General features: G+C 42.4%; 1 protein-coding gene across 1 annotated transcript in view; it reads right to left on the reverse strand.

Moving 5' to 3' along the window:
• Window positions 1-9,500: 9,500 nt before the first annotated feature.
• The window catches only part of RIOX1 (ribosomal oxygenase 1), an 89,316-nt gene continuing 79,184 nt past the window's right edge, over window positions 9,501-19,632 (reverse strand). The window contains exons 14-15 of the mRNA XM_029593828.1: window positions 14,762-14,848; window positions 9,501-13,797 (exon numbers count right to left, since the gene is read on the reverse strand). Coding sequence (XP_029449688.1) covers window positions 13,729-13,797; window positions 14,762-14,848 — 156 coding nt within the window. The 3' untranslated portion in view covers window positions 9,501-13,728. The remainder of the gene's footprint in view (window positions 13,798-14,761; window positions 14,849-19,632) is intronic.

Genomic DNA, 19,632 nt, shown 5'->3' on the forward strand with positions numbered 1-19,632 from the left:
TGGTCTGACCCAGTATGGCATTTTCTTATGTTCTTAACACCAGCAAATCTTGAAGACACAGAACCTCTCTAGGCAGCAGACTCCAGAAAAGAGAGCCTATTCAAAAAGGTTCTATTTTCAGGTGGCTGACAATTTATAATCCTTAAAAGACAATGCCACCAAAAGGCCCTCCTCCTGAAATTAAATCAAGATAGTTTTGGTTCTGTAGGTAGAAAGGACTGATGCCATGCAGACACTTAATACTAAATGAAGTAGTTTATTATTTATTTAAATTTATATTTTGCCTTTCAGGCATTTCAAAGCAGATTACATTCAGGGTCTTTAGGTATTTCCCTGTCCCCAGAGGGCTCACAATCTGAGGCCATGGAGGGTGAAGTGATAGTGGGATTTGAATGCTGGTTTCCCTTGTTTGTAACCTGCTGCTATAACCACTAAACTAACTGGCAACCAGTGAAGCTCATTCAACTCCAGAGTAATATGCTCATGAGAAACAGTGCCAGTAAGAAGGCATGCTGCTACACTGTGAATCAACTGTAAACAATGTTGTTATATTATGAGGTAAATCAATGTAAAGAGCATTACAGTTATCAAGATGATTGACAACCAGTGCTGGAAAAAAAAAAAGCAGTGGACTGTAATGGGGTAGTCTGAGTATTGACCACACTCAAAATAATGGTCAGTCCTTTGAAACAGACCTCAATGACCCTGACCCAGAAGTCATGAGACCTCTTTGCTGTTATTTACAGAAATAATAAAAAGGTTACTGTCCTTGTGAACCATGAAAGTTCAGCTGAGGGAGGTGGATGCCTCTCCCACACCTGAGCTGCAGCTGTTTTACGAACATAAGAAATTGCCATACTGGGTCACACCAAGGGTCCATCAAGCCCAGCATCCTGTTTCCAACAATAGCCAATCCAAGCTATAAGAACCTGGCAAGTACCCAAACAATAATTAGATCCCATGCTACTGATGCCAGTATTGCTGTTGCTATTCCCTGTCAACTTGATTAATGGTAGTTAATGGACTTCTCCTCCATGAACTTATCCAAACCTTTTTAAAACCCAGCTACACTAACTGCCCTAACCACATCCTCTGGCAACAAATTCCAGAGCTTAATTGTGTGTTGAGTGAAAAAGAATTTTCTCCGATTAGTTTTACATGTGCTACATGCTAACTTCAAGTAGTGCCCCCTTGTCCTTCTATTATCCAAAAGAGTAAATAACCGATTCACATCTACCCACTCTAGACCTCTCATGATTTTAAAGACCTCTATCATATCCCCCCCCCACCTGTCTCTTTTCCAAGTTGAATGGCCTTAACCTCTTTAGCCTTTCTTCATAGGGTAGCTGTTCATCCCCTTTATCATTTTGGTTGCCCTTCTCTGTACCTTCTCCATCGCAACTATATATTTTTCGAGATGCAGTGACCAGAATTGGACACAGTATTCAAGGTGGTCTCACCATGCAGTGATACAGAAGCATTATGACATTTTCCATTTTATTCACCATTCATGTCCTAATAATTCCTAAAATTCTGTTTCTTTTTTGACTGCCGCAGCACACTGAGCAGATGATTTCAATGTACTCTCCACTATGACACCTAGATCTTTTTCCTGGGTGGTAGCTCCTAATATGGAACCTAACATCATGTAACTACAGTATGGATTATTTTTCCCTATATGCATCATCTTGCACTTGTCCACATTAAATTTCATCTGCCATTTGGATGCCCAATCTTCCAGTCTCACAAGGTCCTCCTGCAATTTATCACAATCCGGTTGTGATTTAACTACTCTGAATAATTTTGTATCATCTGCATATTTGATAACATCACTCGTCGTATTCCTTTCCAGATCATTTTTAAATATATTGAAAAGTACCGATCCAAGTACAGATCCCTGAGGCACTCCACTGTTTACCCTTTTCCACTGAGAAAATGACCATTTAATCCTACTCTCTGTTTCCTGTCTTTTAACCAGTTTGTAATCCATGAAAGGACATCGCCTCCTATCCTATGACTTTTTAATTTTCTTAGAAGCCTCTCGAAACGCTTTCTGAAAATCCATATACACTACATCTAACGGTTCACCTTTATCCACGTTTATTAATTCCTTCAAAAAAAAATGAAGATTAGCACTTCTCTGAAAGCATTCCATTAAACCATGTCTTTCTATATGCTCTATGATTTTGATCTTTAGAATAGTTTCCATTATTTTTCCTGGCACTGAAGTGAGGTTCACTGGTGTATAGTTTCCTGGATCGCCCCTGGAGCCTTTTTAAATATTGCAGTTACATTGGCCACCCTCCAGTCTTCAGGTATAATGAATGATTTTAAAGTTAGGTTAAAATTTTAACTAATAGATCTGAAATTTCATTTTTGAGTTCCTTCAAAACCCTGGGATGCATACCATCCAGTCCAGGTGATTTGCTACTCTTTAGTTTGTTAATCTGGCCTACTACATCTTCCAGGTTCAAAGTGATTTCATTCAGTACATCTGACTTGAAAATCACCTTCAAAACCAGTATCTCCCCAACATCCTCATTAGTAAACACAGAAGCAAAGAATTCATTTAGTCTTTCTGCAATGGCCTTATCTTCCTCAAGAGCCTCTTTAAGCCCTCGGGCATCTAATGGTCCAATCGACTCCTTCACAGGTTTCTTGCTTCAGATATATTAAAAAAAACTTTTTATTATGAGTTTTTGCCTCTATGGCCAACTTCATTTCTAATTCTTTCTTAGCCTGCCTTATCAATGTTTTACACTTAACTTGACAATGCTTATGCTTTTTCCTATTTTCTTCAGATGGATCCTTCTTCCAATTTTTTAATGAAGATCTTTTGGCTCAAATAGCCTCTTTAACCTCACCTTTTAACCATGCCAGTCATTGTTTTGCCTTCCTTCCACCTTTCTTAATGCATGGAATACATCTAGACTGTGCTTCTAAGATTGTATTTTTAAACAATGTCCACACCTGTTGTACACTTTTAACCTTTGCAGCTGCACCTTTCAGTTTTTTCCTATTTTCCTCATTTTAGCAAAGTTTCCCTTTGAAAATTTAGTGTTAGAGTGGTAGATTTACATATGGTCCCCCTTCTAGTCATTAGTTCAAATATGATCATGTTATGATCACTATTGCCAAGTGGCCCCCACCATCGTTACCTCTTTCACCAAATCCTCTATTCCACTAAAAATTAAATCTAAAATAGCTCCCTCTCTAGCTGGGTCCTGAACCAATTGCTCCATGAAATGGTTATTTCATCCAGGAACCTTTCCTCTACCATGTCCTGATGTGATATTAACCCTGCTAATATTGGGGTAATTGAAATCTCCCATTATTACTGCACTCCCAAATTGGTTAGTTTCCCCGATTTCTCTTAGCGTTTCATCATGTGACTGATCATTTTGGCCAGGTGGATGGTAGTATACTACTGTCACTATACTCTTACCCAACACACATGGGATTTCTACTGAGCATTTAGTCTCTTGTATGATCCGTTTTTAGTTGGCACTTGTTAGAATGTACGATACCTACCTATATATACCTATTTGTAAACCGTTGCGATGGTACATAACTTAGCGACGGTATAGAAACGTTTTTAAATAAATAAATCTGTTGGACTCTATACCCTTCCAGATATAAAGTGCCACACCCCCACCAAGTTGATCCTCCCTACCATTGTGATATAATTTCTGCCGATATAATACTGTCCCATTGGTTATCCTCCTTCCACCAGGTCTCTGAGATGCCAATTATGTCTATCTCATCATTCCCTGCTATATATTCTACCTCACTCATCTTACTTCTTAGACTTCTGGCATTGGCATACAGACATTTCAAAGTGCATTTTTTGTTTGTATTAACAACCTGCTTTTCAGTCGATAGGGATATAATTTGGAATTCTTTAGCTCAGATGATTCTTTACTTATAGGCACATGGACATTTGCTTTTATTGGAACCTCTCTGTTGGGATACTCCAACTCTCATTTTATTTGTATCCTTCAAAGATACATTCTTCTGAACCATGCACTGCTGAGTGACTGTTAGCTTTCCCCCTTATGTTTGAAAGCTGCTCTATTTCCTTTTTAAAAGTTAGTGCCACCAGCCTGCTTTTATTCTGGTTAAGGTGGAGCCTGTCATTTTGGAAAAGCTTCCTGCTTCCCCAAAAGGTTGTCCAGTTCCTTACAAAACTGTATTATTTTCCCCTGAACCATCATCTCATCTAGACATTGAGATTCCATATCTCTGCCTGCCTCTGGGGATTGCACATGGAACAGGGAGCATTTCAGAGAATGCCACCCTGGAGGTACTGGATTTCAGCTTTCTACCTAAAATTCTAAATTTGGCTTCCAGAACCCCCCTCACATTTTATGTCATTGGTGCCCATATGTACGACAGCGGGCTTCTCCCCAGCAGCTATAATACTATATATGTGATGTGTGAGGTCTGCTACCTTCACACTAGGCAGGCAAGTTACCAGGCAGTCCTCACGTCCACAAGCCACCTAGCTATCTACATTTCTAATAATCGAATCACCAACTATGATGGCCGACGTAACCCTTCCCTCTTGGGCAGTCCTCAGTGAGAGAGGACAACACAACACCTGGAGAGCAGGACCTTGCTATATGATCACTTCCTGCTACACCAGCGTGATGCTCTCCAACCAGGAGACCTTTCTGATCCAAGGCAGCACCAGGTCTACTAGACTGGATTTGGGAATTAGCTACTATGTACTTGAAGGTCTCCATGAGTGTACCTCTCTGTCTGCCTCAGCTCCTCCAGGTCTGCCATTCTAGCCTTCTCTGAGAACCAGGAGCTCTTTGGATATATCAAAAGAACTGTACAAAAATGGTCAGAATGTCAGAAATCAGATCTCTTCAAGCCACAGACTTCCACAAGTGGTAAAGTTGACCGATTCCTTGGGCCCTAATTGACCAGCGTAAGGAATGAATGCTTTGTTTCATATACAACTGTATTAATTATTGTGACAGCAATAATCAGATAAAGAGAACACAAACATTAGTGTTATTTGCAACAACTTCTATTGTCCAATTATTCCTATAAGCACATAATAAACCCCCTGCTGTTTGCATCTGGCAGCAAGATGTTTTAACCCATAGGGGTATCATCCACAAGCATTTGAGGTAGTAAAGGCAGTGAATGAACAGTACTCAAACAGAAACACTGCAAGCACAATGCTGACTCTCTGGCAATAAAACAAAGATGGACATATAATTTGTCAGTGGCCCTGCAAAAGCTCACTAGAAGACCAGTGGAGGAAAACACCACTCTTACACAGAATAGTGGCACATTCATCCCTTCATTTTATAGATAGAAGCATTCAGAGAATGAAGTCTCACTATTCTGAAGCAAAATATGGATTCTGACTTCATAAAATGGATGCTTGACCTGTATTCAGCAGAGAAATAGAGTTGATAAACTTTGGCCAGAATGGCAATAATTGACTGAGTTATCTAGTCTGCCATCACACACTGTTTAACTAGGCTCCTCTGAAAGAATAAAAGCTTCTCTCTGCAAACAAATGACCCAGGACAATACAGACCAGGTGTGTGTGTGTGTGTGTGTGTGCAAAAGCACATCTAAAACCTCCAACAGAGCTCAATTTTGCCTAGAAAATGGACCATCAATCCAGACAGGAGACCTTATCAGCCAGATCAGCTTACGCAGCTTGAGCATGAGCCGGCCAGATGACTCTCGACAGTCAAGATGGGGGGGGGGGGGGGGGGGGGGTCCAGCAGTCAGAAATGAAGGGACCCCATTTTGTGTACTTTTTTTTTTTTTTTTTTACTATGTATGAGCTCCTGAATATGCATATTTTGGCTTTTAAAAACATGAAGAGGGATTCAAAGGTGGCGGCGGTGAAGACCTTGCCCGAATCATTGCTCTCTGCCTATCTCTACAACCAAGCAGACAAGCTTCAGTATCTTGGAAGACATTGCACATTGGAGAGTCTCCTGCCTGCTACCTAACAGTTTGAGCAGAACTTGTCTTTTCTGTTCCCAGGGAGTAGACAAGTCTTCTCAAAAGCCTGCTGGCAAATAAAATATCAATATGTGCTTCCTGCAACAGAGGTTGTCTTCGGGATCGCCTGCTTTTCTCACAACCCAGTGACCGAGACGAGCTTCAGTGGTGAGACTAAGATTAATGTCCTAAGTATTATGGATATTTAGCTGTTTATTAATAACACACAGCGGCTATGTGTGAAGACTTTTGTCAAGATGAACACTGAAGGAATGCTATGCCATGAATAACACCATTTGACATTTCAGCAATTTTTAAGAAAAAATAGCTACAGTGGTGGAATTTCAATTTGAGCCTCTGATGCAGCATATACGAAACATGATATTACTTTGTGCATTGTTTCTTCCTGATTTGTACAGGGTACTTTTTTCCTTTCCACATTTTTGTTTGCAACAAAAATCATAAAAATATACAAAAATTGGACACGTTGAATCGATGATTAAATGTGACCCATAAGTGCTAGAAGGTGAAAAAACACACATGGATGGTATGAAGGTCCTTATTTAATATTCAAATATGCCCATGATGCGTGGTAGAGTGTAACGATGCAATATATAAAATATTTTGAGTTGCCCTTATGTGAATATATTGATATCAGCATTTGATTCAGGTAACCCTCTTTCATTTTAATGTCACAGGCAATTCCCTGCCAGCACAAAGTTACACCATAGATAGGTGGGAGGTAAAATAATAGGTAGGGAGAGATTTGAGTTAATTGCTTTAGATATGTTGAGGTCCAAATGTAAAAGCATTTAGCCAGCTAACTCAAAAGTTAACTGGCTAAATGAATATTTGGGTACAAATCTGAATAAATTCTAGCCAGCTAATCAGGTAGAATTTAGCCGGTTAAATTAGGGGCATGTCAGCGATGTAACTGGGAGGAATTGAGTTAGCTGGCTAACGGGCCGATACAGTAAAGTCCGCGGGAGAGCAGACAAATGTTGCTCTCCCGGCGCACGCACCGGCCCTTCGCTGGTGCGCGCGATTCTCTATTTAAATTAGGTGACGCAGTAGATCTGGGTAAAAGGAGGCGCTAGGGACACTAGCGCGTCCCTAGCGCCTCCTTTTTGACAGGAGCGGCGGCTGTCAGCAGGTTTGACAGCTGATGCTCAATTTTGCCGGTGTCTGTTCTCGAGCCCGCTGACAGCCACGGGCTCGGAAACCGGACGCCGGCAAAATTGAGGGTCCGGTTTTCAGCCCGACAGCCGCAGGCCGAATTCAAATTTTTTTTTTTTTTTTACTTTTTTTACTTTTCGGGACCTCCGACTTAATATCGCTATGATATTAAGTCAGAGGGTGCACAGAAAAGCAGTTTTTACTGCTTTTCTGTGCACTTTCCCGGCGCCCTCAACATGCAAATGCATGTTGATGGCCCTATTAGGTATGCGCTTTGGGTCGGCGCTAATTTCTGAAAGTAAAATGTGCGGCTTGGCTGCACATTTTACTTTCTGTATCCCGCGCGCATACCTAATAGGGCCATCAACATGCATTTGCATGTTGAGGGCGCTATTAGGTGCCGCGGGTTGGACACGCGTTTTCCTCCCCTTACTGAATAAGGGGTAAGGGAAAATGCATGTATCGGCCTGTTAGGTAGCCAGATGACTTAGCTGACTAACTCTGGTCAGACCAAAGAGTTGTCTTAAAGTTAGCCAGTTATAGGTAGACAGCTAACTTTAAGATAGTTGGTTGTTCTTAATAATTGTTATCTGGACTGTGTCTGAATATGGATGTCCTTTTGTTTAATAAATCAGAATGTGAGTTCACTGCAGGAGACACTAACCCAAGGATCTGCCCCAGTGGAGCCATCTACACTAGCATGTTGTCACAGTCCAAGTAACATCCCCTGCCCTTTTCCTTAAATTGCATAGGATTATAGCACTCCTACCCCTGTGATGGGTAAGAGCTCCCTCCTAGGCCATAGTTCCCTGGGCTGGGACTGCCAAGGGCCAACCTAAGACATGGGGTGGGGACCAGCATAACTTGGATAAAGTGATTAATCGGCTGCAGCTGGTACCTGGTAAAACACAGTGGCTTTGCGACAAAGGCTGAAAACAATGCCAGAGAAAGGAGATACAGCCTGCTAAATATTTAAATGTATTCAGACTTCTGAAGCAACTGTTAGGTGATACAGACTTTAGATGGGTATCATCTGACCTGCTTCACTAGAAGAGCAATGAATCTGGTGAAACTGTAGGTATTAGTGGCATTACTCACATAGCCCTTTCTCTGAATCCAGAAGTGGAATGTAATGGGGTAATCTGAGTATTGGCCACACTCAAACTAATAGTCCTCACTCTGCGGTCATGAGGTCTCTTTGCTAATATTCAGAGAAATAATAAAACTTGTGAAACCTGAAAGTTGTAATTAGTCTGAGGGAGGGGGATATAGCTCCCATCCCTGAGCTGCAGCTATTTTGGATATATCACAGAACTGTACAAAAAAATGGTATAAAGTGTCAGCGATCGGATCTCTTCAAGCAACAGACTTCCAGAAGTGGCAGTTGACTAATTCCTTGGGCCCTAATCAAACATCATAGAAAATATATACTTTGCTTCAATTACAACTGTATTAATTATTGTGATTGCTCTCTTTATATGATTATTGCACTCAACCAATTAGTGTTATTTACAGCAACTCCCATTGTCCAATCATTCCTATAAGCTCATAATAAATCTGCTGCTATTTTCACCCGACATGGAGGTGTTTTAAATGTGTGTGTGTGTGCATGTGAGAGAGAGAGAGAGAAGTACAAAGGTAAGCCCTGCCAAGAATCAAAGTTATAAGCCTTGTCATCATCACAGGTATAAGGCCTGTCAGAGGCACAGGTGATCCTAGTCTCTTGGTCAGAACCTAAAACAAGGACATTTTAGCAATATGCAATTCTGAACCAAGATTCTCATTGAGAAGTATACCCAAATTACATATCTCTCACTTAGATGGAAGGGTAATCTATGAAGTTAAACTGATAGCCACTCAATAAGTCAATATTTGTGCCAAATCAGCATAACATCTGATTTTGAAAGTCATAACCCATTTTGAGAAGACTACTCTCAAATTGCAGCCAAACATATTTATATTGTCTGTGGATCTTCCAACATCAGGTCCTATAGCGGTGGAAAGCTGTTTCTTTGTGCTTTACTTTTCCCAAATCATGCAATTATCTTTTTTTCTTTTCAGAAACTAGCATGTGGTATCCATGCAGAGAATATACTGGTGGCAACAATTCAGGGAGAGAAAGTGTCTACGTAAGGTCTTGACATCGTATAACTGTAAAGCACACAAAAAGCCTGCTTGGATAGTAGGTCCTATGCAAATGGTGGTTTAAAAAATATACTGAGGTGCTCAACATAAATTGACAGTAGAGATATCAAATAGCAATGAAGACTGAAACATAAATATTGCTTGAAATAAATACAATAAAAATGGTATAGATTTTATTTATTTATTTATTTTAAGGGCTTTTATATACCGATGTTCATGTACTGGTACATATCACGTCGGTTTACATAGAACCAAAGTTTGAAATTACATTGAACATTCTATCGAACAAGAGGGTACAAATAACATGTCTAACATCATGGGAACTTATTGATAACGCTGAGAACTTATAGGTAGAGCCGAGGACAAGTTAGAAATTAAACATTAAAAATTGTAAAATTGTAAAATTATTACAAATAACAAATAAGATTATAAAATACAAGAAACAAATAAATAAATAAATAACAATCAACAATAAACAGGCTTAATAAGCATGATTGGAGTAAAATGGAGCTAAGCAGGAGAATTAAGGGCTACGGCGACAGGCTTCTAATGTGATGGGGTAAAGCCTTTATTTTTATTGTTGTAGATAAAAGGGTACCTCATCATAATCAGCCACAAATGTAAACTGAAGTAGAATGGCTCCATCCACTGCAGCAGCTGAAGAGCTGTAGCTCCAAAGCTAAAGAAGATTTGAAAATGTACAGGTCTATATAAACATTTAGTATAACTACTTTATATAGATATAAATTGTCACATATCAAAGTACTAATTTCTAAACTCCAAAAATAATCAATCTGCTCACATAAAACAAAATCTAAGATATTCTACTCCAGGTCTCAGCAGGCAAGAGCACACTGTCTTATGTAAAAAAAGCTTCTTCAGAAGGATGATCCAAGGAAGGCTTCTTTGCCCTATTCTTCACAAGGAAAAATTGCTGTATCTCAGAGGAATCATTGACATATTTTTGAAACAATACATACCCTCAAATCCTCTTTAACAAGTTATTTGATTGGAAAAGAAGATCAACTGATTTCTATGATGATTCTTTCAAGGGATCTGTTATGAAGACCTTGGAGTCAATGAACCTGAAGGCAGGTTTGATTTCCTTTTCATGACAAGTAGATCCATTGTATAATAGCCCTAATCTCCTATCAGGGTTATAATAGCATAATATTTTCTGGAAATGGAAGGAAGCGAATATCTGTACATTGGGACAATTTTCAGAAATTTCTGCAAACATTCAGCTTATTTGTATCATTTACATCTTTTGGGATAAGCGAAAAGGAAACAGAAAGCTCGTGTAGCTTGAGATTTGTTCAAAATCATCTACAGTAGGTTCAATTTATGTTATTTATAGGTTGCTCATATAGATAAACAGTCAAGATTAATGAGGGCAATTGAAAAGCATTTTTCCTATGTGTAAAATGGCTGTCTAAAAATTACTCACCTTCAAATGTGGCTAAAAGTCCATGCACACTTCTGCAATGTGCACTTTTAGCTGCATTGAGAGGAGGCGTTCCAAGGATCATGTTTTAGTTGGGGAAGGAAAGGAAAATTGGTTCTTACCTGCTAATTTTCGTTCCTGTAGTACCACAGATCAGTCCAGATAAGTGGGTTTATGCATCCCTACCAGCAGATGAAGGCAGAGAACACCACTCTGAAGCACTGCTACATATCCGAGAGTGCCACGTGCAGTCCCTCAGTATTGACCTGTACCCAAACCAAGATGTCTAAACTAACCGTGGGCAAGACGGACTCAAAGTTGGAGCCCCCTATAACTAGGTCCCCTGGTCCCCAAACAAAGTATATATATAACTATGTACATGTCTCAGAAATCTGAATATATTATATACCAGCTCAGCAACATCCAGAAGCGAGGGAGTATTTCACAAGAAGGGGACGGATCTCTGGACTGATCTGTGGTACTACAGGAACGAAAATTAGCAGGCAAGAACCAATTTTCCTTTCCTGTTCATACCCCAGATCAGTTCAGACAAGTGGGATGTACCCAAGCCCCTCTATGCTGGGCGGGAACTCGAAAAAACCCACATGCAATATACTTTCCCCAAAAGTCGCCTCCTCTGGCACCCACACATCCAAGCGGTAATGTTTGGTGAAAGTGTGAAGAGAAGACCATACACTGCCCGACAAATTTCTTGCGGAGATAACAATTGACACTCTTTCTAGGAAGTTGCCTACGCTCACATAGAATGCGCCTGCAACCCTTCTGGAACTGATCGACCCTTACAAATGTAAGCTGAATGCATAGTCTCTTTCAACCTTCTTGCGATCGTGCCCTTGGAAACTTTATTTCCCTTTTATGCTCCATTAAAAAGGACAAAAAGATGATCTGATCTCTGAAAGGCATTTGTCACCTTAAGATATAGCAAAAGAACTTGCCACACATCCAATAAGTGCAACTCCCTAGCCATAGGAGTATCCAGTGACAAATTTGGAAAGGCCGGTAGCTCAACCATCTAGTTAAGGTGAAAAGAGGAAACCACCTTAGGCAAAAACGAAGGAACTGTCCGCAAAAACACCCCATCCTCCAAAATTCGCAGGAAATTGTCCCTATATGACAACGCTTGCAGCTCAGAAATCCTTCTAGCTGAACAGATAGCCACCAGGAAAACAGCCTTCAGGGTTAAATTCTTTAACAAAACCCTTCAAATTGGCTCAAAGGGAAGACCACACAGTACCCGAAGAACCAAATTAAGATTCAGGCTGGACAAATCTTACGTACCAGAGGACGCAGATGCTTTGCCCCCTTGAGGAAGCGAACCATATCTGGATGAGACCCCAACAGTCTTCCCTGAACCCTACCTTGAAGGAACCCTAAGGCTGCCACCTGAACCTGAAGGAATTATAGGCCAAACCCTTAGCCAAGCCACTTTGCAAAAAAGCCAAAACCTGAGGAATGTCCACCTTCAAAGGCTGCACCTTGTTCTGCAAGCACCATGATTTGAACACTTTCCACACTCGGAGATAAGCTAACAATGTGGTAGGTCTCCTTGCATGAAGCTAAGTTACAATCACAGGCTCAGCTTCAAGTGGAGCTGTTGCCTCTCAAAAGCCAAGCCACTAGACAGAAGCGATCCTCCTGGTTTGAAAATACGGGCCCCTGCCGCAACAACCCTGACAGATGGGCCAAGTGAATGGAACCATCTACTGCTAGATAAAGTAGTTCGGCAAACTATGGCCAGCGCGGCCACTCGTGCGCACCATCTGCTGGAGACAGAAATACTGAGGGACTGCTGGTGGCACTCTTGGATATGTAGCAATGCCTCAAAGTTTTGTTGTCTGCCTCCATCTGCTGGTAGGGATGCATAAACCCACTTGTCTGGACTGATCTGGGGTATGAACAGGAAAAGTCCATACATGTGCTGCATTTTCAGCTATACATGCATACTGTTCAAGCAACATTCTACCTGCAGAAAAAGCAGGTGCAAGTGACCAGGTGTATTTTGCACTCACAGCAGTTTTCAAAGCCAAAGTACATATTGCACTTTCATTTTGAGAATAGATGCAAAGTCCGGGGGTAAAAAATGTGTGTGCTCTTTGTCCCAATGTGGACAGTTTGAAAATTGCCTACATTATTCATATATAGCAACACAGCGAAAAGACTTGAACTTGTTTGCTGCCAAGGAACAATGGTTAAGAATCCAGAGTAATACATCCTCTACTGCTGTTTGGGTTACAGAAAATTTCTATCAGATTGTTTTTAGATGCTATCTTGTGCCATTTAGATTAGCAAAGATTTATCCAAACAGCACTTACTTAAAGTCCCACATTTGGTGGTGCATGAAGATCTTCAAATCATATAAATATTTCCCTAGATCCTGAAACAGCCATTATTTAAGATCAATCCTAATAAGGCTAAAATGGATCTCTCTATTATCAAAAACAATACTGTAGAAGAAGAAAACGCTTCCAATATTAATTCATGGTTCTAAAGGATATGGAGTATCCTCATTATGGAAAAACTAACATATCACATCAAAGAAAGAGTACATGAGTATTATCACTTGGCTTCCTTTCTTGAACTTTGTGAAATTTGTAGGCAAGGCAATAAATAGGGATAAGGGTTTTTATTCCATAAACCTTTTCATCTGCGTAATTTCTGGCCACATTAAACTTTGTGCCACGATCTCCTAGGCAGGCGCTTTTCTTCGCTGTTGCTCTTTCCACATTTTTTATTGTTAGCATCAATTTCTAATGCTAAGTAACTTGGGTGAGACAATATTAGTTTCATCATTGGGGTAAACATCTTCTATTGATAACTCTAGTGGCTTCTATAATTTTACTCCTTTTAAGCTAATCCACTTTAGAACTGTGAACTATGCACAGAAGTTTTGTTTTATTCTGTGAAAGCTCAAACAAATGCAAGTTTTGAAAAGTACTTTTTTTTTTCTAGCACAGCAACAAAAATCACACTGAAGTCAGAGGTTCCTTGGTAATCAGCAAGCCTTTCTCAAACAAGAACAGAGCTAGGATGAGCTACAAAAGAAGAAAACAATGTTATTTGCAAGTTACACTACATAAGTATCCCAAAAGCCCATTGTAGGTGTTAACTTCCATCACATCTGAAATACATTTAAAATGTTTATCAGTTAAATTCACAGTTGTTTAAAAAAATGCATAAATCTATGTGGAAATGGCATTTGTGAACAGGGCTTAATTTGTGGGGGGAACTGCCTGGAATTGACTTCCACCACTTCTTTTCAGATTTAAGAGGCAGAACAGTAGATGTTCCAGCCCCTCCCCTCCAGGCAGCCTGGAGGGAAGAGGGAGGTGAGCCTGGAGCAGAGAGAGCAAAGAACAGCCATTCTGCTCTCTAATTCACAGGCCGATGCAATAAGGCTGCACATTTTACTTACTGAATTGCGCGGGAATAACTAATCGGGCCATCCGGGCGCTATTAGTTTCGGGGGGGTTGGACGCGCGTTTTCGACGTGAATAAGGGGTAAAGCTAGCGCGTCGAAAACCGTAGCGCACTGTACTGTATCGGCCTGTTGGTCTGAACTGAATTAAAGTAATACTCTAGATTAGGCTCTCTTCATCTTCTCCACCCCAGAACAGCTTCAAAAACTCCTCTGACCTTCCCAACTCCAGAGAAAAAGCTTCTGAAAACCCACTGCTGGCAAATAGCATCTCTCACAAAACAAAGGAACCCTGATCACAAAATAGTAATAAAATAAAATCTGCACAAATGCATGTGTGTTTGTATTAAAAACTTCTGCTTAAATCCAATTCAAATACGCTTCTGCTTTGGCCAATCAGGCAATTAAATCTTTCCATTCAACGGTGCTAAATTCAATCCCAACTGTTGCTGTAGTTTTTATAAAAAATATACATGAAAATTCAGTTAAATAGCTACAAATAAAAACAATAACGGAACAGCTGTTATTGCTTTTTCACTGGGGTAAAAAAAAAGAAACAAACACCCGAAAACAAAGCATACCTTGTCATCCAAGCTTTTACATGGAAGACTGTCCACAGAGACATATTTTGGATAAGAATGGATGAGGAATTCAATCCCATCGACTTGCTGTTCAAACAATATGGAAGATAATTAGCCTTGATTCGAAAGTCAGTTTTACTTTAAAAATATGTTTATTTTAAACTGAGGAAGAAAATGTTTGTTTAGTAATCAAGTATGATGGAATACATAGTGTAACTGTGCATTCAACTCTCCACAAAACACAGAAAACTTCATCTAAACATTTTTATACAACAATAAAACCTTATACAAATGCTTGCTGAAGAGGAGAGCTAGTACACGGAAGTTTTCTTGTGTTATGGGTCTGCGTATAACACTATAGTTAATTTCTTGCTTCTTACTACTGCACTGACTGCAGAGGGGTAACTAACAGTTGCCGCCATGTCCATGGTTCACTCAAGCAGTCTCACTTATCAAGCTGGCTAGCATTTCTCATCAGGCTGTTTTGAGGATATTTATATAATCAATAGAAACTGTGGTATTAATTCAAAAACCACAAATAAAAAAACCTTAAAAAAAATTGATTCTGTTCAGCAGCAGTGAAGACAGCAGGATAAAGCAGAGTTGCTTACCTGTAACAGGTGTTCTCCGAGGACAGCAGGATGTTAGTCCACACATATGGGTGACATCATCGGATGGAGCCCCGGTCCAGGACTTTGATCTAAAGGATTCTAGAACTTTCAAACATGCCCTACTGAGCATGTGCAGCTGTAGTTATCACCCTGCCCCGTAGGCAGAGTCCCTCAGTCCATGATATAGCTCATACGTGGAAAAACAAACTCTCTTGGGAGGTGGGTGGGTTTCGTGAGGATTAACATCCTGCTGTCCTCGAAGAACACATGTTACAGAAAGCAGAGCTGCTTACCTCCGAGGATAAGAGGAAACCGCACAGTGCTGAAAGCACCACCTCTCTCCCTTTTCCTGTGAGGCAGCCAACCCACAAAGGGGTCTAGGCGGAAAAAGAATTGAGCTCTACAAAAAGAAAGCCATAGAACAGACTGAGACACAAAACCCCGATGCATAGCAGGGGTGCCTAAGGCAGAGGAATGATGCGAATGCCAGCAAGAAACATACACCGCATCATAGAAAACATTACAAGCAGGGTTTTGGATCAGTAAAAGCCTGACAACAACAGTAGGTCTAGAACATCCTGGATACAGGAAAAGGTCTAGAGATGTAAACAAGAGAAGAACTCTTGGGTGACAACTGCATAGTTTCCTTCGGTGTTACAAGACAATCGAAAAACCAACTGGGGCCCGAGAGCTCCCCAGAAAGAAACTGTGGTCCACTGGCATCTGAAGGACAGAATGCATGTGCGGAAGTGTGCCCCATGATTAGCTGATAGGCACAATGGGCAGAAAAGCCAAAGCAACACTTGGAAGAATAATCAGCAAAAACAGCAGGGTCTGTGATAGACCCTACAAGCCAAAGTACCAGACTTAGCTGACCATGCAGAACAGCATCAAGAGTTTCAGGGGATGAAAGACAATCCCTGAATGGGATCGCTAGCCCAAACCCCCATGCTGGGAGCTAAGTTAGGTCTCAAGCTCACCCACACTGCACTCTGTCAAGGGCAGGGCTATCCATCCTGTCTACAGGATAGTTCAGGTGAGCAGGAAGGCACTTTGGACAACCTAGTGAAGTGAGAAAAGCTAAAGGCAGTACTGGCCAGAACTTGTTGAAAATATAGGGAAAAAAGTGGTGTATCTTTCCCTGTAGGCATACACTAAGATATACCACGAATGCCTTAGCTTTAAATCCCCTCCCCTTGACATTCCAACTGGAAGTCGGAGGGAGCGAGAATACAAGAAAGCAGACAGCTAGACTGCCGGGGTAAGCACAAGTCGCTAGGCTGTGTATAGCAACCCCAAGCGAATAAGTCATTGCCAATTCTAGTAGGGAGTTACCCACCGAGATAAAGCCCTCAGCCTGCTTTGAACAGTTGAAACTGAGGACGAATCCCCCATGGAAGAAATTCAGAAACACTCCACCAAGAGACAGGAAGCTGGGGTGTCACAAGTACAAATGCCTGTCGAACAGGATTTCTTCACCAGCCTGAGCTCTAAGGATACCAGGGCAGGATCGGTGAGATCTCGGAATAGACTACCCACATATCTGGCTTAGGTATTAATATCTCCGCCATGATTACATATACTTCCTTCAAGGAAGGAACAACTGTTGCATGGATCAGAACTCTCCTGTCCGCAGATAGGGCTATCCCTAAAATGGGGATGTATAGTTTGCAAGCCACTGCAACCAAAGAGTAGCACCTCTGTTGCACCTTGTTCCCTAACTCCCTCAGCCATGGATACGGCGATAGATTGAAAGGCATACTTGCCAATTAGATGGACTAGAACCCTCCTCACTGAGCTAGGGTCTCACAGGAAAGAATGACTGGCAATAATGGTCCTCCACAAAAAAAGCCCATTGAGCTTAGCAGGTATCAAAAGTGGCTTCCTGATGACTTCCTAATCTTCACTGGGGTGTTTCCCCGAAGAGGAAGCTCCTAGTAGATGGGGAGTCTGAATCTGGAATAGCTGCCTCGTGAAGTAGATCGCTGTGCCTTAGGATAACCTAAGGAAAGCGCTACCGCCCGACCGGCTCTTGGATCCCACGAGCAACCGAGAGCGACTGCCAGTCAGAAGCAATGACATCTCTTTTCTGGGAAGCTGAGAACGAGGGACACCCCTTGTAGGGGTGATAAGGGTCACCTTGGAAACCCAGTCGTATTTCCCCTTCCTGAAGGGATAGGAAAGCAATGGGAATCGGGGCCTTATGATCCCGAAAACTCTTAACTCTCCTCGTGAGAGTTGAGTTACAGTCACTGATCACTGAGGTTCAGAAGTGACCAATCTGCCACTTGCGGCCACCCTCAGATGGGGTAGGCCACCATGGTAATCAATGGAGGGATCCCAGCAAAAACGGTCCAATGACCGCCGCTGCTGTCACCCGGGCCTGGCCTCCCAGGAGATGCATTGGTTCAAAAGAATTGAGGCTCCAGTTCAGCAATAAACTTGCAAGGGACAGAGCTCCAGGAGCTTCCCCACAAAGGGAATTTCTAACACAGGAGGGGGTCAAAAGACATATTCCTCTTCTGAGGAAGGAGAAGACTCCTGACACTACCCTCCTGGAATCCACTCCCATAGGGGTTCGACCAGTAACGCAATCTTAGGTCAGTCATGTGGCTGTGGCGCATAATCTGTTGTGCTCGTCACGAGGGAAACACACACCCCCATACAGTAGAAGGCAACTGGAAGAATAGTGCCCTTCGCTGTAAAAGCATGTCAACTAGTACTCATACTGAGGTATCCCATCCTACAGATAGCAGCACACCTATGAACCCATTCACTGTGTTTGTGGATAGAATCCCACAGCACAACAAGGACTGAGCACCACCTGTTAGAGCTGGTGGCAGCACGCTGTCAAAAAGCAATCACAGTGTGTGTGATGCGCCATCCTCGCCAGTTACAGAACTGATGAGGAGGCTGATACCTTGATGCAATGATGGCAGAACCCTGGCATGATTGTGTACTGCACAGACAGGGAAAATGCTGCCTGCCAGTGCTGAGGCACTTTGAGCAGATGCTCTGCTGTACCTGACCACGCATGCTGCGCTCCACTGTCACTCTTAACTCCCAATGGAGTGGATAGGAACAGTATGATGACGGCTCCCCAGTACCACTGGGTCTCTGATTATGGCATGTTGGTGGGTGATGTTCTATGTTGTCGCCCCCATGGTATCCCCAGTACTTGATAATGCTCCATGAGGCTAGACACAGGCCTTGAAATTGCATTGGGAATGGCTCACCGCCGTTTCCCTCATGGAACAGCAGCAGCGAAGTCCTTGGTGACTGATGGTGTCCCTGGTGCTCTGTGGAAATGTCTTATGGCATCCACTGGTGCTCATTGTGGTGACGGCACCCACAGAACCCAAAGCACTCTCTCGTTCACAGACTATAGATTGCATCAATGGCACCAAATGATACTGCACCCAGGGCTTTGACAGTGCTTGACAGTGTCTTGACCAGTTTGATGGGAGTATAGCACCATCCCCAGTGCCACAGGCGCCTGTGGATATCGACAGCCCAGCGGCACTGATAAAGACCCCAATGCCCAAAGGCATCAATGGACCAGCGGTACCAAGGATGCTAGGGGTGCTTGTAGGCAGAGGCTCTGCAGCCCCAACACGCCTCATCGTTGCCCTAAGGAACCGATGACTGCCGGCGCTATCGACTGTTTCCCTCAGTTCATCTATACTTACGAGGGTATCAATGCTGCCAGCTCAATAGCATCCCTTGCCAGCGGCTATGGCCGACAATATCCTCGCTAGTGCTTTAGCACTGATGGTGCATGAAGCCAGGCAGGGCCTCCGATGCTTTCCAATTCCAGAGGCTCAAGGTCCCCAACATCATCCATATCCATGGTGCCCGATAGCCGTAGGTTAGTGAAGGGACAGCCTGATGCCTCTTGGTGCCCCAACTGGACATTGCAAAGGAGCCTCGATGGCACTGGAACACTGTGCCTGGATGCCTTGGTGACCCTGGCGCTCGACAGCACCAAGTCCATCCAAGGCCGAAACCCCTGTTGCCTGAGGGCTTCAGTAGCACTTGAGGGATCTCAGGCCTGGTGACTAAGGTGCTCAGTGGCGATCCCAGTGCCTCATTGATGGTGCTCGACATCGTCAACAACAAATGGCACCGCTGGCTAACACGTCTGATGGCCTCCATAGCGGCCCTGCACCTCGATGGCATCAAGAACAGCTGTGGCATCGAGGCTATGCACCTCGATGGCCCACACACGCACCTCGATGAGATTGAGGGCATCAATGGCAT

The sequence above is a fragment of the Rhinatrema bivittatum genome, chromosome 3, assembly GCF_901001135.1.
Source record: "Rhinatrema bivittatum chromosome 3, aRhiBiv1.1, whole genome shotgun sequence".
Classification (NCBI taxonomy): Eukaryota; Metazoa; Chordata; class Amphibia; order Gymnophiona; family Rhinatrematidae; genus Rhinatrema; species Rhinatrema bivittatum.